The 17769-nt window shown below is 56.6% G+C and overlaps 1 protein-coding gene across 1 annotated transcript in view; it reads left to right on the top strand.

Annotated features, from left to right (window-relative positions):
- MYO15A (myosin XVA) overlaps positions 1–17769 on the top strand; it is a 50899-nt gene that overhangs the window by 7831 nt on the left and 25299 nt on the right. Inside the window, exons 6-29 of the mRNA XM_072730537.1 lie at positions 230–320; positions 3791–3796; positions 4112–4215; positions 4342–4405; positions 5353–5466; positions 5921–6082; positions 7573–7686; positions 8156–8214; positions 8328–8451; positions 8701–8796; positions 9179–9310; positions 9745–9870; positions 10549–10626; positions 11376–11524; positions 11640–11685; positions 11849–11973; positions 12269–12386; positions 12715–12890; positions 13335–13419; positions 14152–14205; positions 14302–14383; positions 14462–14592; positions 15044–15139; positions 16123–16358. Of these exons, the coding sequence (XP_072586638.1) occupies positions 230–320; positions 3791–3796; positions 4112–4215; positions 4342–4405; positions 5353–5466; positions 5921–6082; positions 7573–7686; positions 8156–8214; positions 8328–8451; positions 8701–8796; positions 9179–9310; positions 9745–9870; positions 10549–10626; positions 11376–11524; positions 11640–11685; positions 11849–11973; positions 12269–12386; positions 12715–12890; positions 13335–13419; positions 14152–14205; positions 14302–14383; positions 14462–14592; positions 15044–15139; positions 16123–16358 (2568 nt within the window). The remainder of the gene's footprint in view (positions 1–229; positions 321–3790; positions 3797–4111; positions 4216–4341; positions 4406–5352; positions 5467–5920; positions 6083–7572; positions 7687–8155; positions 8215–8327; positions 8452–8700; positions 8797–9178; positions 9311–9744; positions 9871–10548; positions 10627–11375; positions 11525–11639; positions 11686–11848; positions 11974–12268; positions 12387–12714; positions 12891–13334; positions 13420–14151; positions 14206–14301; positions 14384–14461; positions 14593–15043; positions 15140–16122; positions 16359–17769) is intronic.

Here is a 17769-nt window from a genome sequence, read left to right as displayed (position 1 = left end):
GTGCATGGGGCAGGGTGGGGGCTGGGGGAATGTATGGGAGGAATCTCAGATGACAGGTCTGCATCAGGCCAGACCTGCTGTGGGACCTGGGAAAAAATCGCTTGGCATATCTGGGCCAGCCCGCCATGACCTCTTGTGTCATAGGAGGTTCACAGAAGGGTAGGGGTAGGGGGAGCCCAGAAGAGGCAGTGAACTGGTTGATGCTCACTCTGCTCCTTTGCACCGTCAGCGGAGAGAGTGGCTCTGGAAAAACTGAGTCTACCAAGTTGATCCTGCGCTACCTGGCCGCCATGAACCAGAAACGAGGCATCACGCAGCAGGTGAGTCTATCCGTTGCATGGTCTGTCTGATTCCCCAGGACTTCCAAGCTTAGTGCTCCCCTAGAGACAGGCTCCTCGGCCCCAGTTGGAGGATGGGGAAGCCGAGGCCAGGGTTGTACTGTGAGGGCTCCTGGGACTCTGGCTCTTTCTGCCACCCCCCTCCCCACCCAGGGCACACCTGCCTGGCCAGAGTGGAAGCCCCATGGGCATGGGAGTCACTCCATTTCTCCTACCTGGCCTTACCTTCTTGGTGGGCCGCAGTAGATGCTGGGGCACTGAGGACATGGGGCCGGGGGAGTGCAGGATTGGAGCATTGTGGAGAGGGCCACGTCTTCTCAGGTTTGGAACCTGAGAATGTGAGACCCTCAATAAAGCTTTTCCAGGGACATACTGTTTGCCAGGCCCGGGCTAGGTGATGGGGAGGCAGGTGGCAGCAATACAACATTCCCACTCTCATGGGAATTTCATTATAGTAGAGGAAAGAGAAGGAAAAAATACACAAGTAAATTATGTCTATGTGAAGAGGTGGGAAGTTGCAGAGGAAAAAAAAAGCAAGGAGGAGGGTGGGGAGTTTGGGGGGATTGTAATTTGCAGCATGGTGGTCTATGAAGACTCTACTGAGAAGGTGAGGGAGTGGGCCCTGAAGACACCTGGAAGAAGAGCAGACAGGCAGAGGGAAGAGCAAGTGCAAAGGCCCTGGGGTACAAGGAGGTCTAGTGTGCACAAGGGATGGCAAAGTGGCGTCATGGAGTCCAAGTGTGGGAAGACAGTGGCTTGGGCCAGGAGGTACTGATGAAGATGGTGAGCACAGCTAGACCCAGGTGCAGTTTAAAAGGTCAGCCAATGACTTGCTGAGGGACCTGTACTGGGGTGTGAGAGATGGGGTGGAGCTGTCATTAGTTGTGTAGGCAGGGCCGTGGAGGAAAGACAGGTACCCTGAGGAGTCTGCTGGGCGTCCACGGAAATGATGGGAAGGTGGTGGATACACCCATGTGCCTGGAGCTCAGAGAAGGTGAGTCTGGAGGTGAAGGCCCCTCAGCTCAGTCTCCAGAACCGAACTCTCAGACTTCCCGCCGCAGGCCATGAAGATCGGCAATGGGCCAGTGTCCCAGCCAGTGGCAGTCTGGGCAGGTGATCCAGGGACATCAGGTGGGGGCTGCGTGACCCTTAGTGGGAACTGGGTCTGCCCAGACTTGGTAGTCCAGAGGGGTCCCTTCCCCCAGGCCCCTCTGATGCCTGCCTCGGTCTGCTGCCCCTCTTATGCCAGCCTGGTCCTCTGGGGCCCTCCCTTTGCTCCAGGCAGGGTTTCAGAACCCCTCTGTTTAGACTTCTGCAAGGACTGGCTAGTAGGCAGGGAAAGGTGTGCACTGAGTACCTCCTACACGCTAGGTGTTTTAGTTATGTTGTCACGTTAGGGCTGCACTGCAGCCCTGGGAGGCAGGTTCATCTGTGTCCATATACGGACTGGGACACTGGGGTCTGGGAAGGGAGATGACTTACCTGATGTCCCCAAGTGTGTGTGTGTGTGTGTGTGTGTGTGTGTGTGAGCTGAGATCTGAAGCTCAAGGCAGAGAGCTGTCTTGGCAGGGATCAGGGAGAATGTAGCTGGGTCTGGGAGTTTCTGTGCCAGGCATTCCGTAGATGCCAGCTGAGATAACCTGGGTCCATTTCCTAGCTGCTGTTCTGCCCTGCTCATGTAATCTGACGGTCCTTTCCTAGTGTCGGCTTCAGGCATGGCTGGATCCAGGGTCTTAAACAATGTCCCTTGGTTTGGCTCCACTGTCCCCATCTACAGGCATCATTCTCAACCTGGATCAGCAAGACAGTGTTAACAGTGTACCACCCAGACTTCCCAACGTGCCAGTGAAAGTCTCAGGGTTCCCTCTTGCTGGACTAGATTTGGCCGTAATTCTAGCTGGACCCAGCTGTGCCTCAACTGGCTGAGGCCCAGGCCACAGGCTCTGCCTCTGGGCTGAGAATGCAACAGGCGTTGCCTGGGGTGGAGAGTGACTGGGTGCCGCCCAGCCCAAACTACAGGCTATCGCCCCACCTGCGGGTTGAGTAGAGGGCCCCACAGGACCACATGGGGTCCAGCCCAGCAGTCCTCTCCCCAGCCCCTGGCCGAACACTAGGAACAGAGGAGCAGCTGCCTCCCACTCAATGCCCTCAGGAGGATTCCAGAATAGGAAGTAATATAAGCCAAAATCCAGGCAGACCCCAATTCACTGAAGAGCCCCAGTTCAGCTCTTGTCTGAGAGCCCCAGTTCAGCTATCATTGGCTCCTGCTCTCGTCTGGGCCGTGGTCTACTCCTTTGTGCAATGGACACGGTATTTTCTGGACTAAATGGGACCATGAGAGTGAGCAGGTGAAGGGAACTGGCCCCTTCCCCAAAGTCACACTTCTGCAGAGAGTGGGCGTTCTCTGCTCCTTTTCTGAGAATTTATCCGGAGGAAATGACAGCCCGAAAACACTGTGTACACAGTGACACGCATGCTTGTCACAGCGTTGTGATCTCATTCGTAGGACTCTGGAGTCCCCGGGCACCTTACCTGGCCTTTCCAAGCCTTTCTCTGATCTGTAAAATGGGTGCATCAGTACCTACCTCGCAGGATGGTTAACAACCATATAATTAGAGCAAAGGGTCTGGCACCCGGTAGGTGCCTAATAAATGGGAGCTGGGACTAGCTATACCTTGGGCAGCTCTGCTGTCCTAAAATGCAGGTCCTTGTGTCACCTGTTTAGCAGATGCTCCTGGTTTGGTATAGATGCTGGGGACCTAGAGGTTTGTACACGGACAGAGATTCTTGCCTGTGGGAGCTGATGTTCTAGTGGGAGAGACAGGATACAAATAAGTGAGGGGATTTGCCAGCGGTGCTGAGGGCTGCAGAGGGAGGGATTTCTGGTCCAGAGGCGGGTGAGGGCCTGGGTGCTGAGGGAAGTGTCAGGGGGCCATGGTGCAGTGCAGAGCAAGGGAGGGAGAAGAGGAGACAGAGCCACCCAGGAGCTTGGCTCTGCAGGGTTTGGAGTCACAGCAAGGGCTTGGCTAGAGCCTGAGTGGCGTGGAAGCCGTGAGGGGAAATGTGACCTACCACAGGTTTTCAGAGGACCCCTCGCCCCCAGAGGAGCACAGCCAGGATCAGGAAGGAAGCTCTTCCAGGAGCCCAGATGGTTGACCACTGGTGGTCCATGGGGATGGGGTAAAGATGATATCCCCAGAGCCTTTTGGCAGGTAGACCCCGCAGACTCCCACACCCCAGGGCCACACTACAGTCCCCAGGCCCAGGTTCATGGGTTTGCTCTCACCTGGCAAGCCCTGCCCTGCCCACCCCAGGGGTCCAAGGGGTCTGTGGTTACTCTGTGGTCTAAGGCCCCTGGTGGCCTGGAGGGAGAGGGGTTCAGTCCCATGGGTGACCTGCTTCTGTTCTTGTCCCTCTGTCTTCCTCTTCCTCCGTCCTGGGGACTCCTGAAGATAAAGGTACTTGGAGTGTGCATGTGTGCCTCTGAGTGTGTGCACACACGTGTGTGTGTGTGGTGGCAGGATGGGCAGGAAGGGGCATCCAAAGACCTGTCCTGCCTGAGGGCTGCTGTGGGAGGGGTCTGAATGTGGGGGAGCATGAGGGGCAATGGGGGACACTGGGGACACCCAAGGGTTCTACAGGGAGTCCACCTGCAGTGGCCCCTCACACAGGGGGTCTTCAGGGAGGTCTGTGTCTGGGAACACCTAGGGGCAGCCCAGCCGTGCTCCCTACTCCAGGCCCCTACAACAATTCCCACATGTTCTGGGGTCCAGATCCTGGAGGCAACACCCCTCTTGGAATCCTTCGGTAACGCCAAAACCGTCAGGAATGACAACTCCAGCCGCTTCGGGAAGTTTGTGGAGGTCTTTCTGGAAGGGTGAGTGGGACGGTGGAGGGAAGAACCCCCAGGGGTCTTGCGGCCCACCCATGTCCTCAGAGCCCACACCAGCCACTACCCCCACCCACCTACCCTGCACAAGCTGACTGTGCTCCCCGTCTCCAGGGGTGTGATTTCTGGTGCCATAACCTCCCAGTACCTGCTCGAGAAATCCAGGATTGTGTTTCAGGTGGGCCAGACCCTCCCAGGCCCTGTGTGTTGGGATGGGCTGGGGGTAGGTAGGTACTCAGAGCCTGGCACCTGCTGGGGCTGGGGAAATGTTGAATTGATGAACAGAGATATGTGTGTGTGTGTGTGTGTGTGTGTGTGAGAGAGAGAGAGAGAGAGAGAGAGAGAGAGAGAGAGAGAGCAGGTGATCTCACCCCCTATAGCTACATTGCCCCTTTCTTGTCCCTAAAGCACATGATCCAGCCATGACCTTCCTCAGGACCCTTGTACCTATGATTTCTTCTATCTGAGCACCTCTTCTCCCATACACCTGCATGACCAAACCCCTCATCTCCTCCAGGTCTTCCCTGAAATGTCACCTGCTCAGGGAGGCTGTCACATTTAAACCAACGCCCCTCTCCACCCCACCAGAACTCCCTGGCCCCTTCCCTGCTTTATTTCTCTCCGGAGCACTGTTCTCCATCTGACATGTCTTATTTTGACCAGTGATTTGCTAAGTGCTCATCTCCCCAGCCAGCGGGCAGGCTCTGTGAGGTCGAGGGCTTCTGTCTCCCTTGCTCCCCACTGGGCCTTGAGAGCCTGCACCAGGGCCTGTGACACACTGGCACTCAGCCACGCTGGTGGAGCAAACCATCAGGAGGCCCTGTGTGTTGTGTGTCCCCTCTGGACCGTGAACACAGCATACATAGGTGTGTGTGCCCGATGTGCACAAGAGAAGAAAGACTACCTTGCTCTTATTCCTCCAAGCAAAATTAAATCCTGACCTGAGCCGCCTCCCTACTGCCATCCCCAGCCAGTGCCAGGCTGGGAGCTCAGTCCTCACAGGGGCCTGGGCTCACCTCTGGGCCCTTGTGTACCAGTATGGGCCAGCACACCTGGCCTTGTGTGTGTCTGGGGGTCTTCTACGTGGGTGGCTCCTTTCTCTGCACCCACCCTGCCACCCTACAGGCCAAAAATGAAAGGAACTACCACATCTTCTATGAGCTGCTGGCTGGGCTGCCTGCCCAGCTGCGACAAGCCTTCAGTCTACAGGAGGCTGAGACCTACTACTACCTGAACCAGGTGAGCAGTGCAGGCGTCCGAGGGCCCCCGGGTCTGGCACCCCTGCCCCATCACCCTGGGTGGGCTGAGAGAACCAACTCATGGTGTCCTAATAGCCAGCAAAGGCAATGGGGGTTGGGGGCCATGATTTTGATTGAAAGTGTCTCATCATGACAAGGGTGACAGGCATCTTTAGGGTCCTAGGGGGGTGTGGGGGGCTACCTCATTTAATTTCTCTATAGCTTAGAACAGAGCTAAGCAGCCTGGAGTTATGGCATTTCTCCCTTTGAGCCTCAGTTTCCTCCTCTGTGAAATGGGGACAGCATAATACCACTTTTAAGGGATGTTGTGAAGACTAGACGAGCAAACGCATGTAAAGCACTTGATCAAGGCCCGGCATGCACCACCTGCTTGGGGCCTCAAGGCTGGAGGGCCTGGCCAGGGTCCCTGACCCCTGGTGCCTGCCCTTGCCCAGGGCGGGAACTGTGAGATCTCAGGGAAGAGTGACTCGGATGACTTCCGCCGGCTCCTGGCTGCCATGGAGGTGCTGGGCTTCAGTGGTGAGGACCAGGACAGCATCTTCCGCATCCTGGCATCCATTCTGCACCTGGGCAATGTCTACTTCGAGAAGTATGAGGTGAGAGAGCCCATAGCCCCCCATGGGGCCCTGACACCCTCAGGAGGCAGGTCATCTCCTCAAAAGCTTGGGAGCCATCTATATTTGCTTTTTGGGGTACACTGTGCATGTATCATTTGTTATCTCCCATGACCCTCCAGCCACCATTGGAGTTGCTCCTCTTTTTTTTTCTTATTCGTATATGAGAGCTTTTAATATATGTGAAGGAAGTCCACCCTTTGTCTCTGATGTGAATTGCAAATATGTTTTCTAGCTTATCATTTCAATTTTGATTTGTATCCAAGTTTTTTGGTGTTTTGCTTGCTGGTTTGTCCTATTTTGTTTTGGTTTTTTGCCATGTAGATTTTAAGAGTGATTTTCAGGCATTTTATTTATGCATCGTTTCTTATATAAATTTTAGACTTTTAATCACTTTTGGAGACAGTTATTTCTCTAACATTGTAACAACTTTCTCCCATAATTTTTTCAGAACTTTTTATGATGTGTGTGTGTGTTAACATTTAATCTTTGGCTCACCAGGCACTTATCCCAGGAAGACGTGAGGTTGGAATCCAATTTCTTTTTTCCCACATGGTTACTTAGTTATGCTAATCCTGTAATTCAAGAAATACAATCATGCACTAAATTCATGCACTAAATTCTCACACATATTTTTGCCTAATTCCTGATTGCCCATTGTGCTTCATTAATCTGTGTATTGTGTTTCTATCCCCACACTGTTTTTTTTTTTTAAGATTTTATTTATTCATGAGAGACACACACACACACACACACACAGAGGTAGAGACACAGGCAGAAGGAGAAGCAGGCTCCATGCAGGGAGCCCAACGTGGGACTTGATCCCGGGTCTCCAGGATCACACCCTGGGCTGAAGGTGGCACTAAACTGCTGAGCCACCTAGGCTGCCCTCCACACTGTTTTCTTTAAAATATTTTATTTATTTATTTGGGGATCCCTGGGTGGCGCAGCGGTTCGGCGCCTGCCTTTGGCCCAGGGCGCGATCCTGGAGACCCGGGATCAAATCCCACGTCGGGCTCCCGGTGCATGGAGCCTGCTTCTCCCTCTGCCTATGTCTCTGCCTCTCTCTCTCTCTCTCTCTGTGTGTGACTATCATAAAGAAATAAACATTTTAAAAAAAAGATTTTATTTATTTATTTGTAAGAGAGAGAGTGTGTGTGCAGGCAAGGACAGAGGGAGGGGCAGAGGCAGAGGGAGAAGCAGGATGTGGGACTCGATTCCAGGACCCTGAGATTATGACCTGAACCCAAGAGAGATGCTTAACCTACTGAGCACCCCCAGGGGCCCCCCGAGGCCTTAATTCCCCCCAGGGGTTTAATTATTATAACTCTAACATGTTTGAGTATCTCACAGGGCCCCCTTCACTCCCCTTCTATCTCAGGATTTTCCTGGTTTTTGTAGCTTATGTTTTTTATACAAGCTTTAAACCCAGTTATCTAGTTTGAAACACACCACTGTTGGTGTTTACATAGACGGACGCTCAGGAGACCGCCTCGGTGGTGAGTGCCCGGGAGATCCAGGCTGTGGCGGAGCTCCTGCAGATCTCTCCCGAGGGCCTGCAGAAGGCCATCACATTCAAAGTGACTGTGAGTCCCTGGGCACCATGGGCCATCAGAGCCTCCTGCCACTGCTTGGACAGCATAGGCTTCTCCTTGCGCCTCGATTGTTCTCCCCTTTTCACACCTGCTCATGCTTAAAGGCCCAATGCAGGCATCACCCCACCCTCCAGGAAGCCACCCCTGACCCCAGTGTGAGCTGTTACCTGCCCTGGGCTCCTACACCCTGGCCCTTTGTCTCTTTCCAAGGCTGATCTCACTGGGTCTGTCTGCTTATGCCTCTGTCTCCCCCATTAGACTAGCAGCCCTGCCCCCGCCAGCATAGCCAGGCAGAGGGGGGATGAGAGGGTCCTGTTCTGCCCTGGCCAGCTGTGTGCCTGAGACCAGTCACACCATCATTCTACCTCCTTTCCTTTCCCATAACCTCCCTAATCCTCTGGGGGGCTTCCTGGAGGTGGTGGCCAGCCTGCTGTCATTCAGGGGCCTCATCCCTCCCTAGGAGACAATGCGAGAGAAGATCTTCACCCCCTTGACCGTGGAGAGTGCCGTGGATGCCAGGTGAGGCCTTGCTCCTCCCTGCCTGAGCCCCTGATGCCTGCCCTGCCCACCCTTCACCCCCCACCCTGCCTCTGGCAATGTGCCCACCTGCCCCAGCACCATCTCTGACCCAGGGATGCCATCGCCAAGGTGTTGTATGCGCTGCTCTTCAGCTGGCTCATCGCCCGGGTCAACGCACTGGTGTCCCCGCGGCAGGACACACTGTCCATTGCCATCCTGGATATCTATGGCTTTGAGGTAGGGCTGTACGGGTGGATGAGGGACAGGGGACATAAAGCCTCCTCTCCCCTTCTCTGCCTACAGCATCCACTGTCATCTGCCCCTGATTGCCTCTCATCTCCTTCACTCACTCTCAAGCACTCCCTGAGGCCATGGAAGGCAGGGAGGGCCCGGGGAGGCTGGGGCCGGTGAGCAGAGCCTTGGGTGGGGACACCTGGGCTGCTGGCCAAGGAGGGAGCAGGCCCAGCCTCACCACCCACCTGGCAGGACCTGAGCTTCAACAGCTTCGAGCAGCTGTGCATCAACTATGCAAACGAGAACCTTCAGTACCTTTTCAACAAGATCATCTTCCAGGAGGAGCAGGTGTGTACTCCCGTGCCCTCCTGTCTGGCCGGTGGGTCTCCTTGGAGCCAGACAGGAAATGCTGGCTCTTTAAAGGCAAATTGGAGGTGGTCAGGTGGAGTGGAGGGAACCAGCACATTCAAAGGCCCGTGCCCTGGACAGGGAAGCTGCTGGGTGCTGAGCCAAGAAAAGCTGTCTTGGGGGATCCTTCTCCCCCTCTGCTGGGCTGTCCCAGGTGGAGGGTGGAATAGGCTCAGAGATGGTTCATGTTGCCCCTCCACGGAATGAGCTTCCTATGCAAGCAGAGGTGCCCCCGCCAGGCCCCTTCATGTGGATCCAGCCTGGGAGGTAGGGTGGATGGGGCCTGGGCAGGGCCAGGAGGCTGAGCCCCTGACACCCACAGGAGGAGTACATCCGGGAACAGATAGACTGGCGGGAGATCACCTTTGCTGACAATCAGCCGTGTATCAACCTCATCTCTCTGAAGCCCTATGGCATTCTGCGCATCCTTGATGACCAGTGCTGCTTTCCCCAGGTGAGCCACTGGTGCTGGGTGAGCCTGGTCTGCTCGCTCAACATCTCTGAGCCTCATGTCCTCATCAGGCCTGGGTCCCGCCTTCTTCTCTGCTCTGGCCTGGGGACAGGAGCTCAGAATACCCAACCTGCTGTTCGCAACCCAGGGTGACTGAGGCTGGTTAGAGGACAATGGGCTGCCAGAGTGGGGTACCAGCTTGGGAAGTCACAAAAAGCTTCCTGGAGGAGGTGACCTTGAGGTTGGACCTCAAACTCTGATTGGAAGACACAAGTAGGGACGTCCACTTCCCCACCTAGGGCAGTGGGCAGTCAGAGGCAGCTGTGACTTGCTCCTCCCCTGTGCTTATCAGGAAACAGGGCTGCTAGATTTGCCACAAGCCCAGGGGCAGGGTGCCGGGGTTCCCTGCCCACCCTCTGACCCCTGCCTGCCTCCAGGCCACAGACCACACGTTTCTGCAGAAGTGCCATTACCACCACGGCGCCAACCCACTCTACTCCAAACCCAAGATGCCGCTGCCCGAGTTCACCATCAAGCACTATGCAGGCAAAGTCACCTACCAGGTGAGACCCAGGATAGCCCACCTAGCCTCCAGGGCCACCGCAGTTGGAGACAGAAGCACAGCAGGGACTGCAGACACTCCCACTTCTAGTCCTGGGCCTGCTGATCCTCAGCTGTGTGACCTTGGGCAAATTGCTTTACCTCTCTGAGCCCATCTTGTCCTCTGGGAAATGGGGATCATGGTAGTGCCCATCTCATGTGAGTGTGGAAGCCTAGGGCTGGGGTGGATGTTAAAGAGTAGCTGTTATTAGTAGTGATGGGGTCACTCAGTTATCTCAGACACATTCCTGCCCTGGAGGTGTCTCAGGCCAGGATTCGAAGCTTCTGTGCCCACCTGGGCCTTGTTTTTCTCACCTGTAGGACACAAGATAGCATCTTCCACTGAGGATGGGGCCAAGATCCAGACAGTCATGTGAAGCTAGAGCTAGTGCCCCCCTCCCTGGAGGATTGGGAGGGTAATGGGGGTGGAAGGGGGGGGACTATGGCAGGAGGAAGGGTCCAGATAGGGAGGTAGAGGCCCAGGGGGGCAGGGCCAGGGTCCCCAGGGCCTGGGAGCCCCTGACCTGCTGTAGGGAGGAAGGAGGAGGCTGGGAGCAGGCAGGCTGAAGCACGCTGGCATAGGCTGTGCCTCCAGGCTGTGTGGGGTCCTACCCAAGCCGCCCTACTGTTCCCCCCGGCAGGTGCACAAGTTCCTCGACAAGAACCATGACCAGGTGCGCCAGGATGTGCTGGATCTCTTTGTGCGGAGCCGGACACGGGTGAGCCAGCTGGGCCTCCTGCCACTCTGTCCCCACCCCAGAGCGCCCAGCTTGCTATCAGGCCCTTTCTCAGTCCAGGAAATGGGGAAGTGCCCCAGGTATCTGGTCCTGCCTCTGGATCCCCCTGGCTGCAGCCAGGCTGTGATCCTGATCCCAACCCAGAGTCGGCCTTGCTCTGGGCTTTCTCCCATTCCTGGTCCTGCCCCCTGAAGGGCCATGCCCCTGGCCGGCCCCTCTGGATCACCCCGGCCCATCCTGGCCCTGGCCACCTAGCTGTGCCCACCCTATCCCCCCACTGAGCGGTTCTCCCAAATGGCCCTGTTGTTCTTAGCCACCCACCCTATCCTCTGGGCCTCTACCTTCTTCTCTGTCCAATGGGCACCCTCCTGAGGTTGTGGTCAGAGTTCATGACGATGTGCGTCACAGGCCACCTCAGGGCCAAGTGCATGGTCAGATTGAAATAAAAAAGCCAGCCCGACCATGGGACAGGTCTCGTGGAAGGTGCTGAGCACCAACTTGAGAGGCATGTGATCCAGGAGGACAGCAGCCTTGCAGAGAGGGCTGGGGTCTAGTGGGTTAGTTTTCTGATCCCTCTGGTTTGGAGATTGGACTCTTTGTTTTTAACTCTTTTTGTTGTCCCCAACCCCCACCCCACCAACCTGTTTCCTTGTTTCTGTCTCTCCCCCCACTCATCTTCCTGTCTCTCGTGCCTTGACTATGGCCCTGGCCTGCTGCCCGCCTCTGCTCAGGTGGTGGCACACCTCTTCTCCAGCCACGCCCCACAGGCCACCCCTCAGCGCCTGGGCAAGAGCAGCTCTGTCACTCGGCTCTACAAGGCACACACAGTGGCTGCTAAGTTCCAACAGTCGCTCCTGGATTTGGTGGAAAAGATGGAGAGGTGAGCATGTAGGTGGGAGGGCACCCAGTCTCCCCTCTGACCCACTCTGTGACCCTCAGGGGTCAGCACCTCCTGCTCTGGGGCCTCAGGGTGCCTTCCTTCTGCCCCTGTGCAGGTGTAACCCCTTGTTCGTACGCTGCCTGAAGCCCAACCACAAGAAGGTATGTGATGGCTGAGGCCCCTGGGAGAGCCAGATCCTCCTTCCCATGCTGTGTGACCTTGCAAGTGGCTGTACCTCTCTGGACTTCCATCTGCCCAGCCCACTGTGGGGACTATTTGTGGTTGGGCCCATATGCAAACTCCTTTTCTGGGCCTTCCTTACAGGAGCCAGGCCTCTTTGAGCCAGATGTGGTAATGGCACAGTTACGCTATTCAGGGGTGCTCGAGACTGTGCGAATCCGCAAGGAGGGCTTTCCAGTGCGCCTGCCCTTCCAGGTGTTCATCGACAGGTATGTCAGTCAGGGTGGTTCCTGAGCTCCACAGCTCCATACCCAGCTCCCCCATGGCCCCAGGAATACAGAACCCAGGCAAAACAGAGCCTGCCATGCACAGTTGCTCAGTTGTCTGCTGTGCGAGATCGTTATGCTAGCTGTCACATAGCGATGTACTTCTCATTCCGCTATTTTTCCTAGTTTTATTGTGTGTGTTTGGGGGAGGGGGCAGATTCCAAAGGAGTAATTTTAAGTTATTATGCACAATTTCCAGCAGATGGCAGTAAACTGTCTTATTCAACTGAAACCACAGGTACCGCTGTCTTGTGGCCCTCAAACACAACCTGCCGGCCAGTGGGGACATGTGTGTGTCGGTGCTGAGCCGCCTGTGCACGGTCATGCCAAATATGTACCGCGTTGGTGTCAGCAAGGTGAGTCCTGCCTCACGTGTGGCCCCGGGAAGCCCCGACTTCAGGAGCTTTAGAACTGGAGCCTGTGGAGTGAGAAATGGCCCAGCCAGAGAGCAGTGGCCCCAAGCCAGCGTAATGGACTTGGTCAGCGGTCAGCGGAAGGCGCATCCCAACTCCAGACCTATGCTCGGGGGCTTCCCCCTGCCTGGCTCCCCATCACTGCTCCTTCAGCCTCCCCATGCTCAGCCCATCCCCGGGTCCAGGAGGCCGCCCGTCTGGTCTATGTATCTCCAGGCCTCCCAGAGGAGGCCAGCCACTCCATGCCTCAAGGCCCGCCTCCCCTCCTCAGCTGTTCCTCAAGGAGCACCTGCACCAGCTGCTGGAGAGCATGCGGGAGCGTGTCCTGCACCTGGCAGCCCTCACGCTGCAGCGCTGCCTGCGCGGCTTCCTCATCCGGCGGCGGTTCCGCTCCCTGCGCCGCAAGATCATCCTGCTGCAGAGCCGGGCCCGGGGCTACCTGGCCAGGTACAACCCCCGCAGGGCAGGACTTGCTGGCGCCTCTGAAGAGGCCTTGCCTGAATTGGGGTATAAGCTCCCTGTCCCGGAGGTGTGTGAGCTGAGTGTCGGGACCTCTCTGCAGGAAGGGTGTGCGGACTCTGTCTGCTTTTGGATGTCCTGCCCACCTGCCTCCTGGCCCCAGCCTGCATCCTGGGTCTGGGAGCCCTGGGACTACAACCTGATGGGATGTACACACTCCAGGCAGTTTCCTCCAGGACCTGCCACTTAATTTGCTGAGTGACCTTGGCTGAGTCACTGCCCCTCTCTGAGTTTCATGGGGCTTGTATAGTGAGTCATGGGCAGTGATACGCAAGCCCGGCTGGCGTGGGCATCTCTGCACCTTGGTCACTCTGCGATCCTATGCCCTGCCCTCCCCAGCCCCCAAGACACTTCTTTACTCCCCACCCCTAGGCAGCGGTATCAGCAGATGAGGAGGAGTCTGGTGAAGTTCCGGTCCCTGGTGCACACGTATATAAACCACCGGCATTACCTCAAGGTGCGGACCTGCTGCTCCCCCTGCTCTGGGGAGCCAGGCAGCAGGGAGAGGGAGGAGGCCCTTAGCCCCCACGAGGAGACTGTTGGCCTCAGAAAGTCTTGGGTTCGAATCCCCACTCTGCCACTCACCAGCCAGGACTTGGCCTTCCCTACCCTCACTTTGTCTGCCTAGCCCTGGGGTTGGGGGGTGGGGGTTCAGGGACATGCTGCATGGGGAGGATTTAGCCTGTGCTGGGTTCACAGTGAGGCCTTCAGGAGTTGGGTGTGATGGAATCTGTCAGCCTGAGCAGCACTGGATATGGTTTTACTCTTACCTTAATGCCAGTGTTGGCCCGTTGTATAAACCCACCCTCAGAAAGACAAGTGTAGTCCACAGAGCCTTGAAAACCCACCTGGCCTCCACTGAAGGCTCTGTGGCGTGACAGGAGGGGAGTCCACCCCGTGTCTCTGGGCAACTACAGAAATCCTCCTGGGGGTCTTTTCCTGTCCTGAAGTATTACTTCCTCCGCCTCTTGCCTCTCTTTCTCGCTCTTTCTCCTGTGCCTCTCTGTTTCTCTGGCCAGAGCTTTGCGCCCTCTTTGCTGCCTGTATGGGGGCCAGTTGCCCCCTTTGCTTCTCTTGCCAGCCACCTCCCGTGGGTTGGCTCGGGCTGCCCCCGGGGCCCGGCTGGGGCCTGCCGTCGCCTCTGCCCACCGTTCTCCTGCCCCCGCCTTGACCATCTGCTCTCCTGCAGCTGAGGGCAGAGCGGAGGCTGCGGGTGGAGGAGGCCCGGCTCCGGGAGCTGGAGGTGGGTGTGGGCTCTGGGTGGCAGCAGGGACCAGAGGGGAGGCCGCCAGGTGGGAATTGTGGCAGGGCCGCCCCTCATGCTGCATGGTCCCCGCAGGAACTGAGCAAGCGGGAGGTGGTGGCCGTGGGGCACCTGGAGGTGCCTGCTGAGTTGGCGGGACTCCTGCAAGCGGTGGCGGGTACGTCAGTGCGGGGCGGTGTGGGGAAGGGGTGGGCAGGCACAGAGTCTGGCACCTCACGCCCCCCTCTCTCCACAGGCCTCAGAGCAGCCCAGGGACCCCGGGTGGCCCCTGTGCGGACTCCCCGACTCCAGGCCGAGCCCCGTGTCACGCTGCCCCTTGATATCAATAACTACCCCATGGCCAAGTTTGTCCGATGCCACTTTAAGGTAAAGGCTGGCATGAGCCCAAGCAGCCCTGGTCAGCAGGCACTGTTGTCAGCCTGGGGCAGGGTCCTGGCCATGCCCTGTGGCATGGGCTCATACCCAGAGCCCTTGACTTGCCGGGTCATAAGGAGTCCAGGGGCTCCAGAGGAGGGCCAGACAGACATGGAGGGCCCCCAGGGACTTAAGAAGTGGCCATTTGCCAAGTACCTCATCCCTGCTTTCATTTCGGGCTCTCCAGGAAGAGGGACTCTCCAGGGGGCTCAGGTGGCCTCCACCACCAGCGAACTGAGGGCCAGTGTCTGCCTCTCTTCAGGCTTCAGTGTCCCCATCCACACTCTGGGGAAAGGAGCCCTTACCTCACTGGCTCTCATGTCCCTACCTGGCTCAGAGAAGTGGATCCAAATGTACCCAGGAATCCCAGCTCTGTCCCCACGCCCCTGCCCTGTGCCCGCAGGAACCTGCCTTTGGGATGCTGACACTGCCCCTGAGGACACCCCTCACACGGCTGCCAGTAGAGTGCCATGCAGAAGCTGTGAGCGTCTTCAAGTTGGTAAGGGTCCGCCCAGGCCACCTTTGAAGTTATAGCCGTGAAGCCTCTTGACCTGCCCTCCTGGGTCCTCCACTAACCCAGACCATTAAGCCCAGCCTTCTTCTTTGGAGGAAAGACTTCTGGGTGAGGAAGGGCATGGAATCAGGGCTCCTCTCTGGACTAGGGTTTGAGGATTGAGAGGCTTTCTTCTCCCAGCCATCTTCCTGGCAAAGAGGCTCCCCCAGAGTCTCCACGGAGCTTCCCAGGGACACCATGAATAGATCCAGGTCCCCTCCTCGAGGGCTTCCTAGTCTGAGGAGGGGAGGCAGAGCAGACCTGACTACTCCATGGACAGAGGTTAGGCATGGAAGCTGGGAAGTCTAACTAGGTTCCTAAACCACCTCTGGACAGAATCAAAGAGGGCTTCCTGTTGGCAGGGGATGGGGGTGGGGTGGAGCATTTGAGCTAGTTTGGAAGGAGTTAGAATCTGCCAGCCAGGACAGATGGAGAAGCCACCGAGAGAAGAAAAAGTTGATGTAGTCAAAACACATCAATTAATGGAAGTCAAAAGGGCAGGGGCAGGAGCCTTGTCTGCCTTGGATTTCATTCTAAGGTAGCCAAGGAGGGTGCTTCCATGGGAGGGAGTGGTCAGATATGAATGTTAAAAAAGTGCTTTCTTGGAGCCTGGATGGAGAAGGAGGTGAGGGATGGAGGCCAGAGATGCAGGGAGGGGCTAGGGCTGTTTGGAGAGCGCTAGTGGAAGGTTCTTGACCAGGAGAGAAAAGTCCGTATGCTTTGGATCTTGAGTTTTCTCATAGTTAGCATGAACCGCCTGGTCATTTGGCACAGGACATGGCAATTACAGTGTAACATGGTGGGGGGGGGGCTGTTACATGGGCTTTCCTGGGACTCATGGGAAGGTCGAGAGAGGGGTGCATGTTGGGGATGGGGCCCTGGCCCAAACAACCTTCCAAGAGGCCCAGGAGAGTCTGTTTGTGGTCTAGATCCTGCGTTTCATGGGCGACCCTCACCTGTATGGTGCCCAGGAAAACGTCTTTGGGAACTACATTGTGCAGAAGGGGCTGGCAGTGCCCGAGCTCCGGGATGAGATCTTGGCACAGCTGGCCAACCAGGTGTGGCGTAACCCCAGCTCCCACAACGCCGAGCGGGGCTGGCTCTTACTGGCTACATGCCTCAGCGGCTTCGCACCTTCCTCGCGCCTCAGCAAGTACCTACTCAAGTGAGTGGAACCCGGCAGGGCCAGGGCTGAGAACAGTGATGCTGGCCTGAGGCCCCGGGGGGGATGTCAGAGGTCAGGCCAGGAGTGAGGTCTCTATGCTTGGAAGCTCAGGTGTGAGGGCCTGTTAGGGTCCGTTCTCTGTCTCCACCAGTCTCAGAACAAGAAACAAGGGCAGGTGTTCACTATGGAGGGTAGGGCTCAGGTAAACTGGATAAAGGACTTGCAAAGCTCAGAGGATGGCAAGACCAGGGCATAAGGAATTTGGGGGAAAGGCGCTCATCTCTCATGTCATGGCAGTAGAGCCAGGTGGTTAGGAGTATAGACTCTGAATGCAAGACAGTCTGGGTTCAAACCCCAGCTCAACCTTCAGAATGCCAGCATCTTGATGATACTGAAGATGACAGTGATAACATCCCCCTACTGGGGGCAGCCCTGGTGGGGCAGCGGTTTGGTGCCACCTGCAGCCTGGGGTGTGATCCTGGAGACCTGGGATCAAGTTCCGCGTCGGGCTTCCTATGTGGAGCCTGCTTCTCCCTCACCCTCTGCCTGGGTCTCTGCCTCTCTCTATGTGTCTATGAATACATAAAATCTTAAAAAAAAAAAAAATCCCCCTGCTGGGTGAGAAGGATGCTTTGAGCTCAGGCAAGCCCTGTGTGCAAATCCTAGCTCTGATACTCACTTGCTGTGTGACCTGGGGCAACTCACTGCCCTTCTCTGAGTCTCTTTCCTCATCTGTAAATTAGGATTGGTAACAAGACCACCTTACAGGGTGGCTGTGAGCCTCAGAGCATGTAGAGCTTCACCTGGGCTATGCGCAGTAGGTAGGCAGCTCAGTGGGTCAGTCTTGTGAATCTGTGACAACGGGTTAGGGCCACTGCCTTCCTTTCTGGGCTTGCAGTGGGCACAGCTCTGGGTTCCCTCTTGTGACCGCCACCGAGGGGCTGCTCCATTGCTGCTCCAGCAGCAGGAAGGGAGCCAGGGAGCCGGGCATGTGGAGTACCTGCCCTTGGAGGGGATCAGTTTTGTTGGCCCTGGGCCAAGCTGAACCCTCATGGCATCACTTGTGTGGATGAGAAATTGGAGGCAGGCTCGGAGGGGCCAGATGATCCCCTGGGAGGCTTGGTGAAGGCATTGAAAGCCAAATCTTCCAGAGTCTGAATTCTTGCCCACATCTTGCTGCAACCCCTACCTTGTCAATGACATTTTGCTCCAACAAGCTTTGGTGGACCTTCCTGGGACCTCTTTGGCATGTCCTTGGACCTTTGTTGGCTTAAGATACCTTTAGCTAGCCTGGGACCTTTTCAGCTTAGTCCTAGGACTCTGGGATAGTCTGAGATTTTTTTAGTCTAGCCTCAGAACTCTGGGGCTAACCTGAGGCCCTTTGAGTTTAGTCCCGAACCTCTGGGCTCTC

Source organism: Vulpes vulpes, chromosome 12 (assembly GCF_048418805.1).
Source record: "Vulpes vulpes isolate BD-2025 chromosome 12, VulVul3, whole genome shotgun sequence".
NCBI classification, from domain to species: domain Eukaryota; kingdom Metazoa; phylum Chordata; class Mammalia; order Carnivora; family Canidae; genus Vulpes; species Vulpes vulpes.
The sequence above is the reverse complement of the archived record's forward strand: the minus strand, read 5'-3'. Positions and strand labels throughout refer to the sequence as shown.